This window comes from Sinohyriopsis cumingii, chromosome 15 (assembly GCF_028554795.1).
Source record: "Sinohyriopsis cumingii isolate HCF-2022 chromosome 15, ASM2855479v2, whole genome shotgun sequence".
Lineage (NCBI taxonomy): Eukaryota > Metazoa > Mollusca > Bivalvia > Unionida > Unionidae > Sinohyriopsis > Sinohyriopsis cumingii.
Genome location: NC_142975.1, coordinates 38,896,110 through 38,919,777, shown reverse-complemented (window position 1 = coordinate 38,919,777; position 23,668 = coordinate 38,896,110). Strand labels below are relative to the sequence as shown.

The 23,668-nt window shown below is 35.2% G+C and overlaps 1 protein-coding gene across 4 annotated transcripts; it reads right to left on the bottom strand.

Annotated features, from left to right (window-relative positions):
* Positions 1–1,043: 1,043 nt before the first annotated feature.
* Positions 1,044–23,430, bottom strand: LOC149781646 (uncharacterized). 4 transcript variants are annotated; one of them, XM_089935712.1, is made up of 7 exons: positions 23,200–23,430; positions 21,563–21,713; positions 16,714–17,499; positions 15,553–15,611; positions 9,288–9,786; positions 4,157–4,187; positions 1,044–2,520 (listed from the first exon to the last, which is right to left on the bottom strand). In XM_089935712.1, the coding sequence occupies exons 2-5, from the start codon at positions 21,630–21,632 to the stop codon at positions 9,289–9,291; spliced, it is 1,413 nt and encodes a 470-aa protein (XP_089791838.1). In that variant the 5' UTR covers positions 21,633–21,713; positions 23,200–23,430; the 3' UTR covers positions 1,044–2,520; positions 4,157–4,187; position 9,288. The 4 variants fall into 4 exon arrangements, with proteins under 4 accessions (XP_089791838.1, XP_089791841.1, XP_089791840.1 ...); XM_089935715.1 differs by having other exon boundaries at positions 17,311–17,499; XM_089935714.1 differs by having other exon boundaries at positions 21,563–21,639.
* Between the last annotated feature and the right edge of the window lie 238 nt (positions 23,431–23,668).

Sequence of the window (23,668 nt, the reverse complement as noted above, 5' to 3'; positions counted from 1 at the left end):
TCTAATATTTAGCTGCGTACTAAATGTGGTTGAAATATAGTGGTCCTTGGAAAGGTTCTATTAGGAAATCAACGTCAAATACATGCATGTTCATGTAAATGAGTCTTATAATGCTAAAATCCAACTTTCTCATGGTCTTTTCAATTTTTGTTGGAAATCCAATATCTTCAAAAAATGCTGAAATCCAGCATCTGTATGGTCTCGTCTATCTCACTTGAAATCCAACATCTTCAAGGTCTCGTCTATTTCACTTGAAATCCAGCATCTTCAAGGTCTCGTCTATTTCACTTGAAATCCAGCATCTTCAAGGTCTCGTCTATTTCACTTGAAATCCAGCATCTTCAAGGTCTCGTCTATTTCACTTGAAATCCAGCATCTTCAAGGACTCGTCTATTTCACTTGAAATCCAGCATCTTCAAGGTCTCGTCTATTTCACTTGAAATCCAGCATCTTCAAGGTCTCGTCTATTTCACTTGAAATCCAGCATCTTCATGGTCTCGTCTATTTCACTTGAAATCCAGCATCTTCAAGGTCTCGTCTATTTCACTTGAAATCCAACATCTTCAAGGTCTCGTCAATTTGAAAGTGTATTGCAAATATGGTTGCGAACCACTTTTCCTTAGTAAAGCTGTGCTATGGAACAATCAAGAGCAATGCATTATATAAATGATGTCATGGCATGTTTGAAATAGAAATTGTTTGTGGTCATATTAAAGTGAAGTTGCGTACCAAATTTAGTCTAAATCCAAACCTGTTTGGTAAAGTGATGCTGCCGAAACCACGTTAAGGTGGATGGGACGTAATAAGTCACGACTCATATAAATGATGTCATGAAATGATGGAATTTAATTATTTTTTTGATGTTTTATAAATCTGCAAATTTGGCTGAAATCCAAAAACGTTTTTAAATCGTGAAACCAAATTATTGCCAGCTGACCGAACATATGGACACACTGAGAGAGAGATATAGTATGATTCTATAGAATTTGTTACGAATCTATGCTCTTAAAATAAGTAACAGAAAAGAGTGAAAGACAACAAGCTTTGTAACTTTCAACAAATAATTTATATCACTAGAATACAAAGTGAAAATGAGAAAAAGAACTTTCTTTATTGCGAGTCAAATCCCCAAAGAATCCTAGAATTACAGACACAAGTCCTTGATGTGTCAACGGTCTTTTGTTGAATCACAGTAAAACAATGTCAGGTTTGAATTCACTATAAATTCCAGTGAATGTTTATATCCAAGAATTTTATCAGAGCACTTTCGTATTTTCAGGGAAAACAATCACTTGAATTCAATAATTTAAGAAATAATATTAAATCCAAAATTACTGGTCACAACATGTAATACAACTTCATTGCTCTAAGAATTAAAGCACTGATTAAATAATCATCTCAGCTACAAGATTATGTAGTTCCCTATTTGACATCATTTTCTAAAAAAAAATTACCTAATAAAAAATAACCTTCTAGAATGATCCTAATGTTTACACCCACCCCCCAACCTGGATTACACTCAGGAAATTCCAAAACCTACACCTAAATAAACATATTTACTTCTTCTAATAATAATGATCCTGATATTAAACACAGAGAGAGAGAGAGATATTTAATTTTAGAATAAAATAAAATAAACATTTGGGTCAAGCAGAAATGAATTCAATTTTGGACAAGGTCAAGTCCAACATACAATTTTACATTACAATAGCATGTAATGAACTAAAAAATAATAAAAACCTAATTAACAAATAATGAAATTAAATATACATAACACGTTTCACTGACTTCACTCTTCTAAGTAAGCAGAGTAGAGTTTGATAATACTCAGCAGTAATATATAAATGCCATGCTTAGATTGATTTGTAATTTGGATTATACACTAATGCAGATTATATGCTGCTATGAGTGCTTCACCAAAGTCTCCTTCTTCATCATTTTTTTTATGAAGTATATATTCCTCATTTGGAAAGATTGCAGTCACGTGTTTATTGTGAGATATAAATTATGTTAATATTATACTTCTACTTCTTTCAGCCATGGGGCCCGAGTGGCCGAGTGGTCTAAAGCGCTCTCCGTTACGGATCATTGCCATCTCACCTCTATCTGCGTGGGTCTGAGTCTCGGATTCAGCCAATATTGGTATGTGAGAAAGCTTGCCGGTAGCTTCTCGCGGGTCGGTGGTTCTTTCCGGTTTTTTTTTTCGGGTTCTTCCTCCACTATTAATACTGCCCGCCGTGTATAGCCTATCGTGTACTGAAAAATGGCGCTAAACCCTACAACAACAACAACAACAACAACAACTTTCAGCCAAGCTTAGCTGTTGTGTCAAATGATTTCTCAGATATCATAGAACACAGAATGGCTGCATCTGGACAGTCATCTTGTATTTGCGGGATATAACTTTCAGAGAAGTCTAGCTCTAAGCTGATATGGTGGATCTGTGTCCAATTTTCATGGCAGTCAGCCTAATTGTCCTTCACACTTTCTCATCCTTCAGTTTACGAAGCAGGGTAAAAACTGGAATATAGAACAGGAAGTAGTAGAATAGGAATATAAAATAGGAAAGTTAAAATAAGAATAATACTATAGAATAGGAAAATTAAAGTAGATTTAATCATTTAACTATTACAACCTGACGGAAAATATTTTTAAAACAGTCCTTACTTGAAAAAAGACAACAAATGATTTGCAGTTTGTCTCTTTGGAAGCAGATACATTGTTATCCATAGGTGAAAGAAAAATGTCTACAGTGCGTGCTAAACTGAGGAATTAGCCTTCAGTGCTTAAGGCGAATTTATATTTGAACTACGTTTTCGCCAGTCCATCATGTATTTGCTCTGAATCAAACTAAATAATCTACCACTATTTCCTTGAATGAAAATAACACAATAATCATCGAATCATTTTTATTATGCAGGCCATCTTTATCTCGAATTTACAAACCGCGTCGAACCTATAGATCCAGCAACACAGTTAGAGAAAGTTAAATATTTGCATTTTTTTCTTTATTATCATTGCAGTGGTTTTTAAGTTATTATTGTTATTATCAATTATCATTATTATTATTATTATTATTATTATTATTATTTTCCGCAAGGGAGTTTGGAGTTTTGTCTTTCACGATCATAATTTGACAAAGCAATATTCATGTGTGTGTGTGTATATATATATATATATATATATATATATATATATATATATATATATATATATATATATATATATATATATATATATATATATATATATATATATATAAGTATGCATGTCTGTTGCAGGTATATATGATTATATAAATGTCCTATATATATGCTAACATGTATTCGAAGCTATAATGCTACTTTTCAAATTGGTTATATTTGTCTGTGCAGGGATGCCAAAAATATTCGTTCAATAATATAAGAACTGTTGATATATTGGAATATTTATATGAATAAAATTGTGTGTGACATGTTATCAAATTGGGCCTCACCTTCCTTCATAATCTCGCACCTCAATGATTAATGTCGACAATTATAGTTCCTGCATTCATTCCATTATATTTTCATATAAAAAAATGTAAGTTGTTCATCTGATGCAGGAATATATTTTTTGTTTCGTATTTGGTACAAGAAAGGTACTAAAGCTGGAAGATCTTACCCTTTTGCTTTCCGAACGTATACAATAAAATACCTTTGAAATCAATTTTGTTTGCTAAAATAGTGATTTGAACTCTTATACGCATATGTATTAATAAAGCTAAGTTTTCCAAGATATGGTACTTGATTACATTTTATCTTTTAATCTGTTAATTTGTTTATAATAGCAGTGAAGTCACTGAATATCTTGAAAGGATCTTATAATAGATGAAGCTTGCCATGATGTAAAGGATTAGATGATTCATTTTTTCTATTATTGTTTTTAGCCGTGCTTTGGAAATCTTTTCTAATTGCAAGAAACTGTTTTGCTCCTCAAGGTCCAGATTTATAACTCACTTTTCTAATGCCGTCTTCGTAGACAATCACAGATCGCTATATAACTTGACTGTAGAATGAATGTTATTTCTTGTATATGTAATCCTTTAAGACCTACCAAATAAACTGTGATATTTTTAACCATAAGACGCTTAAAAAATGCATACCGACTTCTGCCAGGCACACTTTATGTTACTTACCAGTATATACTTCATCTGTCCAATGTTTGTCCTGAATTAAAGCAATATAAAAACCAAATTAACATAAAATGTGTGTATCATCGTTACAATATGTCCTTGGTGAAATGTGACAGAATTAATATGCAGTGAGTATTCGTAATCATTACAGGTCTATACGACCTTCTAAGTGCACTTCTAATTTCTGTTTTATTTACTGCAAAATATATCGGATGAAGATTTGACCTTACAACGTATGCATCAAGAAAATTTAAAATTTTAGAGTTGTAATTGAAATAAAAAGACAATCGGTAAATATACAACAGTTCTACTAACCTAAAATAATTTTCAGGAATCCAATATAAGATTATTGCTTCTTTTAAATATTGTTTAATATTGTTTATTGAACCTATCTCCAATATTACTTAACAGTTTTGGATTGTATATTCTATTTCAACATTTAGCAGGGACAGGTTTAAGCACCATATTAGTGTTTAACTGAAACCCAAATAAACCCAACATTTTATTTAACTTTCACAATATGGACCACCGGTGATCAGCTATACCAAAAACTCATTAAGGACCATATAAGATAATAATGTTTGCACAAACTATGCATGCACTGCTGTTCCATTGTTTTTTTATATGCTTATCTTGTGTACAATATTACGTAATAAAGTACTCTCACAACGGCAGATATGAGTCTGTCAATAAGGGTGATAATTTAAGCACTCGTGTATATATATATATATATATATATATATATATATATATATATATATATATATATATATATATATATATATATATATATATATATATATATATATATATATAAACAGATATGATCAACTTATTGCCATTTTGAAGATGCGTCTGATCATTAAAACATAATAACAGAGATCATAAAGCTGTTATTGTGGTATTGAACATGCACTGAGTCTACAAACATAATAATATACATAAACACGCTGTTGTTGGGTATTGAACATGCATTGAGTCTACAAACATAATAATATATATAAACACGCTGTTGTTGGGGTATTGAAGATGCATCAGGTCAATAAATACAATCACATAAATCTTTAAGCTTTTACTGGGGTAGCGAAAATGCGTCTGGTCTATAAAAAATAATCACAGAGGTCATGAAGCTGTTATTGGTTACTGAAGATGCATCGGGTCTAAAATCACAACAACAGAGATCATCAAGCTGTTACTGGTTACTGAAGATGCATCGGGTCTAAAATCACAACAACAGAGATCATCAAGCTGTTACTGGTTACTGAAGATGCATCGGGTCTAAAATCACAACAACAGAGATCATCAAGCCGTTATTGGTTACTGAAGATGCATCGGGTCTAAAATCACAACAACAGAGATCATCAAGCTGTTACTGGTTACTGAAGATGCATCGGGTCTAAAATCACAACAACAGAGATCATCAAGCTGTTACTGGTTACTGAAGATGCATCGGGTCTAAAATCACAACAACAGAGATCATCAAGCTGTTATTGGTTACTGAAGATGCATCGGGTCCAAAATCACAGCAACAGAGATCATCAAGCTGTTATTGGGGTATTAAACATGCATCGGGTCTAAAATCGCAACAACAGAGATCATCAAACTGTTATTGGGGTATTAAACATGCATCGGGTAAACAAAATTAAATTCTGACGAGTGATGTTGAGGAGTCCTCGTTTGAACATTTTGCTTATTTTTTAGTAATGCTGGCTATATTTTGTTAGCCAGTCGGTACCATATGTATTAATCTGATAGATTTTCATGCAATGACACTCTCGGCTAAGTTTGATTAGAAAATGTTGAAAACAGTGCTTGTGGACAGACATCACAATAGTTACAACACAAACTGCACGCAGATCCACACAATAACCTCATTTGGTCCTATGTCCAAGTAAGCTAAAATGTTACCCGTTGTTAGCTAAATCTCAGTATCTATTTAGAAGTAAAACATTGTTTCTATCAGTTGACGCTAGATATGTTTCGCCAAATAGTTTTAAAAAAAAAATTTAAAAACATCTATCGTGAAAAAATAGTATTTTCATTCCATTCGACGAAAAGTGCATCCGCTTTTACGAAATGACCGTAATTGTATATTACATGTTGTGTCATTGCTGCTGACTGTTTCTCTATTACATAACATTTATCTCAAAACAAAATGCATAATTAACTGTTCATATTTGTAATAGTGCTGGAAACGTTTAAATCTTATAGAATCTGGAGGAACAATTAGGATACAGGACATTGACAGTGGTTGACCACTTCATGATATTGAGTTTCTAGTCATCTTTGAAGAAGTATTGTCCCAGCGCAACATCAAAATTGCTTAATCAGCAATTAATGGGCTGCATATCCAAACTGCTTAGTCAACAATATATATGGGCTGCATATCCAAATTGCTTAGTCAGCAACATATGGGTTGCATATCCATATTGCAAAATAAGCAACATTACCTATGACTCATATAAATTTGTAAGTCATTTTCACAATTATCTATTTTTCTATTCAAATTTGTAATGGCTTGATTGGATGACAATCTTGCTTTTGTTTAGGTTTTGAGGCCCCAGTACCTGGATGTTTGTTAACGTTGATCATATATTTCTTAAGAAGGAGCGCTCTAATTCATCATTCTGTACATACACACCCTGAGACCTATTTTGGTTGGACACAAGGTTGGACACAAGGATGGTTTCCATCCAAACCGGTAATACAGGTATTGATGTGTATTCTAAATTTTGTTGGTAATTTCTTTATATGACATCATTTGCGTAAAGTTGAAAGACTTTGATGCCACGAGATTTTTGTAAAAACAAATTCTGTCAATAAAGGGTACATCAATTTTCTATTTATCATTATTAGCAGTGCAACCATAATTAATGAGAACTTGACATTATTTACAAAACGAAATGCTCATAGTGGTTGTGAGTACCCTCTTCAAATTTGATTATAGTTAGCTTGGTATTAAAAGGTTGTGAAAAATGTCGTTCAGACGAAAACAGTTGGATGAGTATGAAAACAATTATCACATTATACATCCTATCCACACTGTTTTATGTGTCATGGAATTTCATTTCAAATCTAATCTTTTTCCACTTTCTTCCATAAGATTCAATGCATACAAAAGTACATAAGAACATTTCGAAGAAAGTGGAGATGATTTTAAAAATGACTTGGAGAGCTATTCTAGCCATACATGAAGTCATTTGATTATCAGCCAAATAAACGTTTCATTACCGCAAGCTAATTCATTAATTGACACTAATATCTAGTTTTCTTTCTTCAATTTGATCAATCCAGTTTCGCATTATTGCTAAGTACTGATTCCATTGTAACGTAATGAAGGTGCTTGAAAAATGAATTAAATTAACATTTTGTTGAATGTATTGTTTACAAATGCCTGTGAAACTGCAGTTAATACTCCACAGAACGCTAAACGGTTAATGTGACTAATATTAAAATGAACATAAATACATTTTTTTTAAAAATCGCTGTTCCATCTAGATAGAAATATAGTAACGGAGTCCTCTCTGTTACCATTGTTTTCCTGGGACGACAAATTGGAATTTTTGCAAAACTGTCATTTTTCAAGCGCCTCATTATTCGAATTGTTTTAATTGTTTTTGTTTCAAAAGGTATGAACAAATTCATTAACGTTTCACAGCAGTTTTATCTATGGTACAACTATGCCAAGTGAAATAAACGTCGAATTTCCTAGTTTGCAAAGTACAATATAAAATTTGCAAAGTACAACTATTCAATAACCCGGTTTTAGCAAACTCCAATTCGTCCGGGACATCATTGCTTTTTTCATGTAATGTCTTGTCGCTGTTTATCACTTCCTACCATATTATTTGCTGATACATAACTTTGTATTTAGCTTTGAGTTCAAGTGGAATCAATACTTAATGAGAGTCCGTATAGGTGCTTGCAGATTTCGATGTGCAATTAAGCATTGATAAATATAGAGAAAAACAGGATTATGGCCGCTGACCATGTATCAGTTGCTGCGAAGCTGGAGTTAAAAATAAAATAATGAATAAGAATCTAGTCACATGGTATTACTTTGAAATTGTTTTCTGGATCATGGTATATTGTAAGTTTTGACAATATAGTTTATGTTTGTTTTAGTAAAGAATACTTTCTGTATAATGCAGATGTATATTATGATATTGCACAAGTTTTCCTAATTTGTCATTGATATCGGCACCCCATCTACCATGCCATTTTTCATATTCAAGAAGTATCCGTACTGGCCTGATAGGGCTGTTTAATTTATTGGAGTAAATATTTCAGTCATCTTTCTTAAAATACTTACTCTCCCTCCCCTACCCCTGTGTAAATCCGACACATGTAACAAATGTAGCAAGTAAATAGTTATAACAATGTTTACAGTACGCAAAGGCGTGCGATCGGGCTGACCCTTCTGTTGGACGCCACTTCAGGTACAGTATGCAAGCAATACTATAAATGTCGTGTTTTATTGTAAACATCAAAACCTATACACTATACATGGACAAATAGACAGAGCACAGACACAGCCTACAAAAAATAAAACACACATCTCAAAACAATATTTCACCAGTTAATAAATCATTTAGGGAGGAACTAAGGTACATTATCTGAAACATGCCACGAATATATTGTTCTGAAAATGTGTCTACATTATATGTCTGTGGGTGGGGGATGATGGATTGGACGCTAATAAAAGTGACTGTGTTCATTTGGTAAGATAAACAACTTTTATGAAGTCATCATGTAAATTGGTGGTGGTAATAATTTAATTATAGCCAGAATAGTTTCTTTCTTCCCTAATACTTTTTTTCACTCTATAATTATGTTTGGTTACATATTATCGATAATAATAATGTGCACAGTCTAATCAGTCCAATGTAAAAAAATGTTGTCTATTTGCTCTATTTCATCTTTATTTTTTTATTTTGAACATATCTGTCAACACTTTTACCTTTGATTCGATTTATTACCGTAAAGATTATATTATGACTAGAAGTTGTGGAAAACGTATTAATGTACACTTTCATTGTATAATCATGACATCATAACTCTCGTTAAAAACCCCAAGCACAAAAGGTATCCTTTTAACATTCTTGGCTGGTACATCGGCAAGATTCTTGCTCACCTTAAGCACTCAGTTCCTTCAGTAACTTTGGCCACCAGATGTCTCTCCTCTTGGCATCCCGAGCATCAACATAGTTCAGGACACTCAGATAACCAGGAACCTCACAGTTCTCCAACAATACTGGGACAATACAATTTCTATTTTCGCTAAAACCCATATTCAATGCCATTTGAATTTCATGTAAAACAAAACCACTTTGAAATGCTTCACCGGTCATAACTACTACAGTCTTGGAAGCATTTCTGATGCTATCATCAGCAAATTTCAATAACTGTGTTCCGGGAGTGTTGTCTCGATCATACTCACAGCAAACAAATCCATGGTCATTTTCTAGTGCTTCCACAGTTTTCTTTACCCATTTTATGTCGAAGCTAGAGTAACTGAAAAAGGCGTGATATTTCTTTCCTGGTGGCAAAACTCTTCTCTGTAAAGACACCTGGCATTCGTCAGATATAGTCAGACTTCTTGAATATATTTCCTCAACTTGATCCGTTTTTTGCTATATAGAAACAAGAGAGATAATAGAATATATTCATTTCCAAAAGATATTGTTTTCGTTTACACAGCTTCCAAAAAATAAACACTGATGCAATAACATTATTATGACAGGATTGGTTTGCAGCCTGCAGTTTTTATTCAACACTGCAGATTGCTCCATAAACAATACATTATAAACGGATTTCCTTTTTCAGATGTTTCATAGTATACTTATCTTTTAGCGATGGGATGGACAATATTTAGAATAATAAATTGTTTTAAGAAGTGATATTCAGATATGCAGTCGACAAGAATGAAAAGAGGTCAGCTTGAATATGGAAGGGAATCCTTAACAAGGGGCCTAAAATCAACATGATACCGCGCACGTGGCATACATTGGTTTTAATGACGTGATAGGACATGTATTAGAGTTTAAATACACCTATGCCAGGACAATATCCATAGATTTTCTAGAAAATGTTGATCTTTGACGTGTTGTAATGCTGCTTAACTGTGTCTTTACTTTGAGTAATGTCAGCTTGATTAAATGGTGCATTGGAATCCATTGTATGCCGTTCTAAGCTGTCCATGCTAGGATGTTATCTGCCTTACTCGGTCTGATCTATTCCCCGAGAGACGTCATGTTTTAATATTTGTACCAGTAGGACGATAGCAATACCTGAAAGGAGATAAAGGTTTTTCACACAGTTCCTATAAACGTCACACCCTTGCTATGGGTGCCATGCTATACGCAGCTTTGAGAGGGCATGACCTATGAAAATCGTTTACCAAGTTTGATCAAAATTGGTTTGAAATTTCAAAAGAAGTTGGACAAAGGTATCCTATTTAGTTACGATATAAACCACACAACTGTTAATGAAGCCATTTCAGACATACTTCTTATAGGGCACATTATAAGAAATATTCATGCCAGACGCGATGAAATTTAGTTTACAGATTCTCGGGAATACAGTTGAAAACAGGTCTTCTACTGGGTTACTAATGAAGTCACAAAACTGCAAGGCAAAATTTTGATGTCCTATGAAACAGTCCTTTCATGTCTAATCAAAACCGAGTCAGACATTCAAGAGGAGATATTATAAATATGTTCTCCATATGTGAGTCAAACCATTTCTAACAAGGCCATATCGCACGTAGTTTTACCAGCGCATTTCCTAGCACACATTCCTTGCAAGTTTTATTGAAATTAGTTCCTCTGTTCTAGAGAAGAAATAGCAAAAATAGCTTTCGATTTGTTGTTCAACAAGCGCCACACAGACCAATTTCGAAACAGAATGTCGTAAGAAATATCCTTACCAATTCTAATTTAAAATGAATCTGAGAAGACCTAAAAATAAGCTTTCCATCTGGATTCTAAGAAAGACATGCCGTATCTAGATGAGCTTCCCAAAATGCATTTTTTTTTCGGGGGATGGGGGCGTAAATATATTTTAATAGTATAGTATCTACCTGTAAATATTGCCCTGATGAATTTGCCATTTCGGAGGGAAGCGGATGGCCTCAAAAGCTGGTAAAGAAATGAAATACTAACCATTACGGTAGGAGTGATCATTGCTCTAATTTGGCAGCATATTGGATCACTTTTTGTGCCGCAAATATTGGGTTCAAGAAAAACCTATTTTTGTCTGGGGCGTCAAAGACCGATGGTTGAAGTAGGAGAAAGTAGTATGTGACTGCCAGAACGTGGATCTCATAACATCCTTCAATGACTAATTATTAAGATAGGCCTATGAAGTAGCTATAGCACTTACCTCATGGACTTTAATATTCATGAACGATAGAGCTATATTTGTGAGGGACTGATAAGCTATCATCATAGTGAGTACAATGCACCTAAAAATGATGGATGCTGAGATATCAGCGAAGCCCTTATTTGATAGAAAGGGGCACTTACCAGCCTTTCTTTGCCCGTTTCGAAGAGGCCAAAAAGAATCGTAAGGACTAATTTGGAAGAGAAGTTGATCATTATCAACCCTAGCACAGCTACAACTGATAATGGGGAGCTCGATAGGGAATGGGGCTACTTAAATAAGCTGGTTTTTCGGTAAATATCGGGTTGGCAATTGAGAAAACAGGTCTAACAATAACCTTTGAAACGTAGACAACATTTTGTATATAGATGAAGCTCGCTCCTTTTCCTCATAGACGCTATAGACAGCAGGAGGAGAGTTAATAAAATTATGTTCTTGAAAGAAGCTTAACCCATTGGTTCAGAAATGGGGTTTGAACAAAGTTTGAAAAGCGCAATAGTGATTTCATCCAGGCACTGGTGAATGAGATCATGTTCTCTGCAACTGAAACCGCTTGATAATATCGGGTCTACCTAACTGGCCAAACCCTAAGAGAACATAAGCGCATTGGAGAGGGCTGTCATATAGCCCTTAATAATAAAGAGAAAACTTTCTCTCTGATGGAACAAGAAGAGAAAAAAGTCCGTCACAACACTCAGACTTGTACAACAAATACATTTCCTGCTGCTCATAAACGTGTCCTGGCGGATTGATTGCTTCAGATGAAGCAAGCGTGAAGGTGGATAAGTTGTGTGTTGCTATTAGAAAAGAAGCACTGTGCTGCGACAGTAGGCCGTCTTTTGGGGTATCTCCTTGGTTGTTTTACCCAAAGGTTGAATAGATCACCGAACCACAACCGATGGGTTCACAGAAGGGCAATCATAATGAGCTGGGCAGTGGAATTCCTGATATTGTGAAGGCTTCCATTACCCAAGCTGTCTGATCTTGGACTGAGAAGACATAGAAAAGGAGCTTTTTGTTCAGTCTCGTCGCCAACGAGTATACGAAATGTATCCCCTTCCAGCCTGAACAGGGACTCATTTATGGATTGATGCAGATACCATTCTGTGAGGACTACCTTGCATCCGTATGGCTGACTGCCTGCTAGAAGAGTTTTCTTGCCAGGAATATGTTGGACGCGAAAAGTAATCCTCTCTAAGGCTGCCCACTTGAGGTTCCAAACCTTCACGAAAACAAATGAGCATGCGTTCCTCCTTGTCGCCTAAGGTACGCTACTGCCTATATGTTGTCAAAGGAGACCATAACAAAGTCAATCCTTATTTGACTGAAACACAAATAAGACTAAAACTTATGCCGTCATTTCTAAATTATTTATTTGAAGGGTATCTTTTTCCCCAGATCACGGGACCCAAGAACTATCCCTTTTAGCTCCAAATGAGCCCCAAACCTGAATCTGACGCTTCGATTAACATATAGGAGTGACGTTCAGGGGCATGCATTGGAACATCTGTCAGAAACCGATTCCAACTGACTCAATAACTCAAGTGCCCGAGGCGAAAGTCTCCATCCTGGATGGTTCCCGCTGAGCAAACGTGTTTAAAGAGGAAATATCGATGATAAACCGAATGATTCCACTCTTTTTGTAGGCAATAAACATTCGACAGCAGAATGTGGGTGTAAAAGATCTGAGCTGAATGCGAATTTTCTTGTCCTCGGAATCAGAGGGCTTTAGCTGTGTGTGTGTGTGTGTGTGTGTGTGTGTGTGTGTGTGTTTGAGAAGAAGGGATAAACGACGAAGTTACCCCCCTTATCAAAAGACCGGATTTTTTACACTTCCATTACCTAAACCAACAATTGTAAGGTGGCAAGGGACCCAGAAGGAAGAGGATGTACTGTCTCGGGTGATTCCTAAGTAAACTCATTTGAGTCGACCAAAACGAACAATACATCATGGACATGCATTCGTCCTTAACCCTTTACCTCATAGAGTGTATGGCTTTTAGCCCTTCGATATACATGTAGCAAAGTTACCCAGTGCAGTGCACGGGGGCTCGTATCGTTGCTTATAATTATCCTGTCAAACATGCACTATAGAATAACTACAAGGGAGAACACTTCTCTCCATTTCAAGCCACATTTCACGTAGCGTAATAAATTTGGTACTGATGTTTAGGTCAGGCATTCGACTTTGTATGCGTATCCGAAGTTTGGCTTAGTATCATACTTTTTAGGAATTCCAGAACATTTTCCCACGCTACTGCTCGACATGGCCAAGATCGAGCCCACTTAATATGCAAGTGAAATCACGCTGACTGGAATATTATCCTCTCATTGGTGAAAAGAAAATGACGTCCTGCATTTCTTTTTTACTTATTTTCATTGGGCCAGTAAGAAGGCAATATTCCATTCAGCGCGTGGGGAAAATGGTCTGGTATTTCTTAAAGTTATGATAGAAAGCCAAACTTGGGATACTCATATAAAATCGAATGCCTGACCTAAACATCGGTACCATATTTATTACGCTACGCGAAATGCAGCTTGAAATATCAGCGTTTATTCTTAAATACGTCGCGCGAGAAATGAGAGAAGTGTCCTCCCTTGTAGTTATTATATAGTACATTGACTCCAGGATTCATAATAGCATTTATTGGTTACATAGGGACGGGAGGTATAGACCCGATCCCTATCATCATACCGATGGTGTGACTTGTCATCAGCGAAGACTGGTCAAGCAACTCTTTAGAGTCCTCCTCAATACTTATAGAGCATGGTTGCTGTTCTACCTTTTGAGTGGGTGCGATCTGCGCTTTGCCTTTACCTGGCTAAGGGTCTTGAGAGGATACTGCTTGTCCCTAAGCGGTGGGCACTACTTACTCTCAACCAGAGTATTTCATCCCTGGAAGTTGACACTGCGTCAAACCCTTATCATGCACTGACTGCATCTTTAAGATCGTCAGGATATTAGGCCTTATTTGAAACAGAGAAGGATTCCATATCCTCCTGAAATCGATGACTATTTTTCTGAAACGTAGAACCCCAGAGAAGGATCTCATACCCTGCTGAGATTTTACGAGTCCTATGCTGGTTCCAGCAAGACTGAGAACATTTCTGTCCTATTAAGTGAACAGATGATTTTTACAATGGAAATTCACGGAAATAGCTGGCCATGGCCTGCATTCGGAAAGATCTACTGATATATGTTCCAAATCCTAGGGTGGTCTGGGATGTGGATAGACTGATACGACCGAAGGACTTATACTATGCACATGGACGCCAAAGTGAATTGCACGTTGAACCTCTGCCAAGGAAGATTTGATAATAGGTTAAATATGTATCCAAGGAAGTCAGTGATGTGTGATACATAGGTCATAGTGACCTCCTTGAACAAACTGATGTCAAGATGTATTCACATACCAGGTGACATTACTCTTTAGCCAACTGTACTTGAGAATCTTAACCCATTACTAAAACATATCAAAGATATTAAATAAAAGTTAATCTGGAGCTTTTTGCTCTCTCACTGAAGATTGTTGGATATCATCGCTTCATTGGCTCAAAGATGACACAAGACAGAGATAGCCGTATGCTGAAGCTAGCAACCAAATCGGAAGAGAAGTGGGCATTGAAAAAGGAAATTAAAGACCTCAGAATTAATCTTCAATGTGGAGGCATGCACGGATGGATAGACGGACAAATATACATGCGAATCGACCTTGGGCCATAGCAAGCTTAACACAAATTGAGAAAATTGTGAAATTCGTAATAAACATTAGCAAATTGATGGCCTTATTGAATGACCGAGACCTACAATTTTCACTGAGGGCCACTCGACCTTATGACTAATGTGTATGTTTATAAATCTTTCATATCTTTATGTTTATAAATCTTTCACATCTTTATGTTTATACATCGTTCATATCTATATATTTTTATACAGCTTTCCACTAAGGGCACATGGTCAACATATTTCTTCTAACATCATACTGTCTAACAACCGTGACCATGATGTTTTATACCTTTTCCTTTTCGTCCTCTCTGTCCGTCTTGGTATTGGCCTTGGCAGAGATGGCTGGATCTAAAACAAAATGATGATAATGGTATATATTTTATGGATTTAACAATATAAATTTGATTGTATGCAAGACACTAATTTAGACAACATTACAGGGAAAATCCGGGCAATCTTATATTCACTCAATCGATAAAGTTCATATATTATTACTTCTGTACAATTTGCAGAACACCGGTGCATCCGTTTAGGAGAAATCGACCTTCAATTTCCAACTTTTTTCCTCCCAACGAATGAGGATTGACCCATTTTCTGATGGGGGTGGGGGTGGGCTGAATTTGTGTCATTTTACTGGCAGTTCTGTTTCTGTTTCCATGTTAGATATGTCAGCTGTATTTTACTTGGCACAATCGTCACGTGAACACACACACACACACACACACACACACACACACATACATACGCACGCACACATTCATGCAATATTTAGAAACGGACTACATGGTAACATTGGTATGAGCGAATAAACCGCCATGTAATAAGTGACAAGTGCGCTTGTTAATAAGCGGTTCATCCAAGTCAGTGCCTGTTGTGCAGTTATGGGTTAAATATTTCATTAACCAGTCTTTTTTTTAAAACATTCAGTTCTGCAGTCGACATAAGTATGGTAAGTAGGCTCTAGGAGTGTGTTATTTTCATTTAGCCATTAATTGTTTTGTGTAATAGTAATCCTAGTCGTATCAAAATGAAAACGCCTCCTAGTGGAAAATATGTGTACTGCCCTGCATTGTAAGCGATTGTTTGATAATTTTAAATCTTTAAGTTTTTTTTATGATAACTAATGAACAAATTATTTAACAATTAGGAATGAACAGACTTATATAGACCATATTAGTATTACATTTAATAACTACAAATGATAATTTAATTTATACCTTACTTGAGATCAATAAAGACGCCTACATAATGACGGTGTTGATGTACACTTTATTCAAGGAAATGAGCAATCTAAACTATTATTTCCATCTTGAAAATCTAAACTATTATTTCATTTTGAATAAAATTCAATTTTCTTCACATCTATTAAAGTAGAATTTGTGTTAATAATACGGTTAAAACTGTGTGATGTTAAAGTTGAGATCAATACAGTAAGAAATGTGGTAATTACCTTGTTGATGTGAATACTCTAGTTTGTATCGATTGATCACATTACTCCCATAGCCTGTGACATACAGACGTCGATCATAATAAATTATGTCCCGGGGACTAAGTGGTATCCCTTCCCTGTATATAGTCACTAGTTCACATTTATCTGTCAGATGATGAATATAGGTAGTGATGAAACTCCAGTTACACACAAATAAAAATCCATGTTCATCCACAGTTATACCAGTGGGACAGTCCAAATCCTTATGCCTGTATGCACGTATCTGTTTACTGTTATTCTGAATATCATATCCATATACGCCAGTGACCAGAGGGGAGAGAATACCAGCATAACACGAAATATAAATCATGTTGTTTTTTGTGGTGAAGTAACTCCTGTTCCCTTTATAGATCTTGTGAACTTCGCCAACATGTCCATCATTCAGTGACACGATACACCAACATATCCTATCTTGTTTCAGACCATGCACAACAACGTTATCATTGAATCTTACAACTCCATGAAATTCATCAAGTGTTGTGACTACGTTTAATGTCCTGCCCCTTTTTATCACAGCTATGTCTTTGGCATATTGTACGGACATGAATAATATCGTACCATTGTTCAAAGCTACACAAATTTCCGTGTCATTAGTACGACAGATACCAATGGGCTCTGACTCCAGTTCGTCTGATCTTGCCAGTAACTTTGCATCGCTTCGTCTGTAAAGATGGATGCTATACGCGCTGAAGTCTGCGACCATCAGCATGTCTCCAGATGCAACAATACCTCTGGGGTCAAGTTTGGCTGCAGAAATAAAGTGACACTCATCAGTACTAGCATGTTTACTTATATTAAAATCCAAAAATAATTCACTTAAATCTATAAAGGATGACTTTTCCTATATTTCTGACTTCAAACAATAATCTACTCATAGCTTTCGCCACCACAACAACAACCACCAACGTCTTGGCGTTATCAACGACGCCATCGTCGTTATCATTATTATTATTATTATTAAATTATTATTATTATTATTATTATTATTATTATTATTAAATTATTATTGTTATTATTATTATTATTATTATTATTATTATTATTATTATCTTAGGGATGTACAACATACTTCACATAGAACCGGTTATCACATTATTAATCCAGTTTTCCACAGTATTTAGTAAGCTGAATATCTCAAACGTGCCTTACGTTTAATTTCACATTTTTACTGGAGTGTCCAAACCAAAACAAAAGCATGATAAAGGAACACAAGAAAAACCTAAGATAAACATAAAAAAAATTAATGTATCATTTATGTTATATGCCCCTGTCACACTCAAGTGTTCAATGGATCTCTAAATATACCACTACCAAGAGTATCTGAAAAAAATCCCTGTGATAGCAGACTACGTAAACTTCTGCAAGCTCCACTCGTATCGTCTGTTACTCTTACAGTGGGTAACCCTCTTTTGGTAATAATGTTCCGACTGTCAGCACGAAGCTAATCAAATTCCACCTGGAGAAAACAGTATGCTTGATTGCTACATCACACTCAATTTAGATTGCAGCTGCTGCCATCTTTCCTCTACAATATCTTTAGTACATAATATATAGCTTTTTCCAAAAAAGTAGGAAATACATAAATTTATATTTTAAATTATACAAAACCTGTTGGTTATCGCCCTTTCTTGATATGTATTTTAAGACCCTGTTGTCTTGACAGTAGATATTAAAAAGTATCTTAATTTGAAACAATACAGGAGAGTCAGAAATTTACGCTGCAGTTGTAAGTATTGTCTTGGGATATAGTTCTAACCATTTTGTTTACAGTAAAACTTCGCCTATATGTGACACTTGGCCCTGAATTGCGACGTTTATCCCACTTCGTATTGGCATTAACTCTAAGTTTGATTGGCCAAAATAATTGATGATATTAGAATTTTAATAGGTAATACAGTTTCATTTATGATATGATTTCACAGAAGTAATTATATCATTCAGCGACTAAATTTATGATATCATAAATTTTAGTATGTGATATGATAAATTCAAAGAAATAATGATCAAATACTTGAATTTGTATTATCATATACTTGAAAATATGATATCAGAATTCGAATATATAAACATTTGAATTAAGGTATCATGATATAGCAAATAAACAGTAAAACATCAACGAATATAATTATTCAGTTAACCTAGTCATGCGTTGCCTCCTTGCTTACACAAAGATATAATAGAGACAAAAGTTTGAGACTTATGCCAGCAAACAGACTATCAAATTATCCGAGTTTCGGATGGCTGGATTTAGTTAAGGCGTGATCACGAAATATATTTTCTTGGGAACTTTGTCTCGAAGGTCATGTTATTACTCATCTTAATTCTGGTTAAATTAGCCTTTCCGTTTGTAACTACACCTTTATAAAGCAAATAAATTCAAAGTTTTGTAGTCTTTTGATGTATCTTTTCCAAGACAACATGCCTACATGGAATAGATACTACAAGAAACGATCTTTTGTATATAACACACCTATCTTGGGATTCTCTATCATCAACAGGCCACGCCTCGGATGCGAGAGGTCTCGGGTTCGAACAACGACCGAGTGATACCAAGACTTATAAAAATGGTACTAACAGCTGCCTACCTTGGCGCTCAGCATTACGATATTAGTGTTAGGACTAGTCCGTCTGATGCCGGGATAATGTGACTGTGTGGGACATCATGCTACATGTCTGCGGCATGATGCCCCTTTGCGAGACATCACTATAAACTGCCACACTGCAGACATCATGGTGATATGACTAAAATTGTTAAAGCAACGTTAATAATCTAAATCACACACACACACACACACACACACACACACACACACACAGCTAGCACTATATCATCGTAATCGTAGTCTATTTTTGCCTAATAATATCTGCATGAATACTCTGCAAGAATCGAGATCATCACACGAAAGGTAGTCTGAACACAGTTTACAGAGCGAGAATAGGGTTACATATACAAAATCTAACATCTCTCTTCTGATCTGACAATTTGTCACGATGCGTGAAGGTAAAAATGTAATTCAACTCTTTCAACACTAAACATGCCATTGCAATGTACAGATTAAACATGCCAACAGTGACATCGAAATTATCCCTGCTATTTACCAGACCGCTGCAGCCACTATCAATAGACCTATTTACATATGAATGGCCACCAATTATATTGAACTAAGCGAGTTAGTTCAGTTGCTAAAATCTGTGTTACGTACGTATGTGTACGTGCAAAGTGTAATAAAAGAAAAACATTGTTGACATTATTCAGTCAATACAATATATTTAATAACCGTGTGATTATGTATCTTTGTTGCTAGTTATATTTTCATTATATTCCTTTACCAGCTTATTCTTTTCTTAACTTGATTAAAAATTTTCATTCCTTTTTAGTTTAAAATCACACATCTAATTTTACATTATTAGTTATATATTCCCTATGATGTCGATTGTGAGGAAACATGTGCATTTATTTGGGCGATAATGTATTATAATTTAAACTCTTTGGCTTCGTTCGTTTGAACACTCAAGGACTAGGTGCTCGATGGCAATTAAAAATGTTAGTTCGAAATGATTTTTATGTATAATCATTAGACTGTCTGACATATTAGAGAAGCTCAGTGAAATAGATGTCAATGTGCATAGGAACACATATTACCCATGAAAAGAATTGCCTAGCGGCCACTTGGAATATCGAATGACTGACAATTTCTGGTATATAGGAAGAGTTTAGGGATTCGTCGATTAAAAAATTATACTTGTCATAAATTTAGACAAATTGTGCTTTGACTAAGAAAGTGCTTCCAGTTTAACAAACTATGTGTTGCAATGACACCATACAGACAGAGCCAGCCCTAGGGGGAAATGGCGCCCTGTGCGAAATTTGCACTTGGACTTAGGTCACAATCATTTCGTCCGGTTTAGTACCAGCGAATGTAGTCCCATTGTATCTAAGAGCATTTTCCTCTCTCACTTTGTTGGTGACACAAGAAGTAGATTAAACATTCTTAGTATTGAGTTAAAGGTAATGGTGTATTCTTTAGAATGTGAATGTTATGATGTAGTTGTCTTTGTATTATTTTGGCAACAGTGCATAGACAGTAGTGAGGCCACGATGCTTATCCGGAAGTGAAATATGTGACCGTTGTTTGGTCAACAGTCCAGCTTCTCAAAAAATGCCAGATAATTCATGATATAAACTTTCACCAAGAGTGTATCTTTAAAGGATCTTTATATTGAGATATGATGTTAGGATTTGGTCATAGTAGAAAGTTCATTACTAATAAATAAAGGTAGAGAATAAATAGATTATACAGGACAAATAATTGTTAGCTGAGTCCATTTGGTACCCTCTCTCGTAATCAAAACTTCACCTCCTCCAGAAATGGAGCTCCTCCAAACTTTGCATTGCATTTGGGGCCACCCTTCCCCAACCCCAACATCTAATTGAAGAGCTCTAACTGTATTAACATTGTTAGATTATTTAGTAACTCTGTATTAAACCTTAGCTACCTTTGATGACTCACACATGTTATTGTATTGAAAGTAGATACGGCCTTTCAAGTATCTTCTTTTAAAGGAATATATTCAAATATCATATTAAAATATCTGTAAGCAGAGTATGCAAATATTGATTGATAGATTACATAAGTATATCAGTCATTAGGCAACAAAAGCGATGGAGCAATGCCATCTAAATTGTTGCGAAATTCTGATCATAGTATATGTTTTGCCTCTAGTGAATGTATTACGCTAAACACTTGCATATATTGATGGGTTATTACAAAGCAAATGGTATTTTATATATAACTTATCTATCGCTTACCGGTTTCAAGTGTCAACGTTCCATCACAGACTAGAATGCAGCCAGCTTCTTTCTCTCCTCCTGTGGCCATGGTGTCGCTGTCACGAAGTGTGGGTATTAAAACTTCAAGTGAAGTGAGTAGTCAATCTAACAAAATAGCTTACTTGAGGATCTGGCAGCAAAAGAAAGGGAGCAAAATTCTAGCCGTATCTATATCATGTGCATAACAACCATTTAACTTACAGAGACACCAACTTGTTTGTAAAATAAATGTCTAAATCGTAGCAAGTATACTTTGTTCAAAGAGTATTAAAATATGTGGAAGAATGTTCAATTATCATTACTAATGTAATAATTGGTCTTTACCTCCTACATAATGTATCCATTGTATCACCAATTACTGAGAAGTAAAATAGAGATAGACAGTGAGAAGTACACTGCCATGTTAAGCGTAGGAATCACGCATTGGCTTTTGTGATTTCTCAGAGGAGAAATAAAGACATGCTTGACCCAGATTAAGTATCTTGAGCTACTAAAATCGTCTTAGAAGCGTCGTTTCATCTTAGGGGTGTTGTGTTATCTTGGAAATTTCATGATTATTATAATTGGATAAAGCGCTGATAATTTTGCGTGTTGGTGGACGGGTAGGTGGGTGTAATTACTGTGGATTGGATGTTAGTGGCCAAGTGTATATACTGTAGATGGAGAGGTAGTGGTGGCTGTAAATATTTTGCAATTGAAGCTTCATATAACCAAATTGACCTTGCAGTCACATGAAACGACGTGCATATGATATTTTGTTTCTTATTATCGCGCTCTTTGAAAATGAACACCTGTTTGTATATTAAATGACCTTGGTGTGAGTTAAGTATTATTTAATACGTGAACATCTGATTTATTGAGACTGTGCAAACGTCTACAGAGATTGTGCAAACCTGTACGCATTCAATAACCTAGATGTGAGTTTTATTTGCGATCTGATACTTAAACACCAGATTGGTTGAGATTATGGAAACCTATAGGCATTTAATAATCTAAATGCGACTTAAATGTGATCTGATATGTAAACACCAGATTCGTTGAGATTGTGCAAACCTATAAGCATTCAATAATCTAAATGCGAGTTAAATGTGACCTGATACGTAAACACCAGATTGGTTGAGAGTACGCAAACCTTTAGGTATTCAATGACCTAGATGTGAGTTAAATGTGATCTGATACGTAAACACCAGATTAGCTGAGATTATGCAAACCTATAGGCATTCAGTAACCTAGGCATGAGTTAAATGTGATCTGATAAGTAAACACTTGACTCGTTGAGACTTAAACTTGTACGCAATCAATAACCTAGACGCGATTTAAACGTGATCTGATACGTAAACACTTGACTCTTTGAGACTTAACAAAGTTGTACGCAATCAATAACCTAGATGCGATTTAAATGTGATCTAATACGCCAAAACCATAAATTGTGCAAACCTGTACGCATTCAGTGTGTGAGAAACTGTAGAAATATGTGATTTCAATTCCATAAGTAGCACTGTCTGTACAACTGGTGTCGCTTTAAGTGATCTTAATAAGTGTAAACGTTCGACTCTGCTAATTTCAACAACGTCGTTTCAATAGCATTACATATATTGATTCAACAGTTCACTTACTTGCAAATCCAGGTAACATGAATATGTACTTGTCTGGTTCAATGACAAACACGCATGGTTTTAAAATAGCAAATAGTAGACCGATACTTGCAAAATATTTATAAATCCATTACGATGCAAGTTTACCAAGTTAACTAGTCTATTATATATAGTGTTGATACTTGTCTGACGCCTAAAGTCAATGTCTTCTTTTTATACACAACATGAAAACATCATTCAAAAGAATTATTGGGCACATGACAACAAGCTTATTAATAGGTACCCGGCAAGATTTAGCCGTGTCGTAAACAAATAATACAATCATTATTCAAATAACGCATACCTCATACCTCTGCTGTACTTGTACACACACCACAGTGCATGAGGTATGCGTCATTTGAATAATCATTGTAGTATTTGAAAAGAAATAATTTCAAACAGTGACAGCTAATGTCATTGCTGGTATTCAAGTTTGTTTTAATAGAGCGAC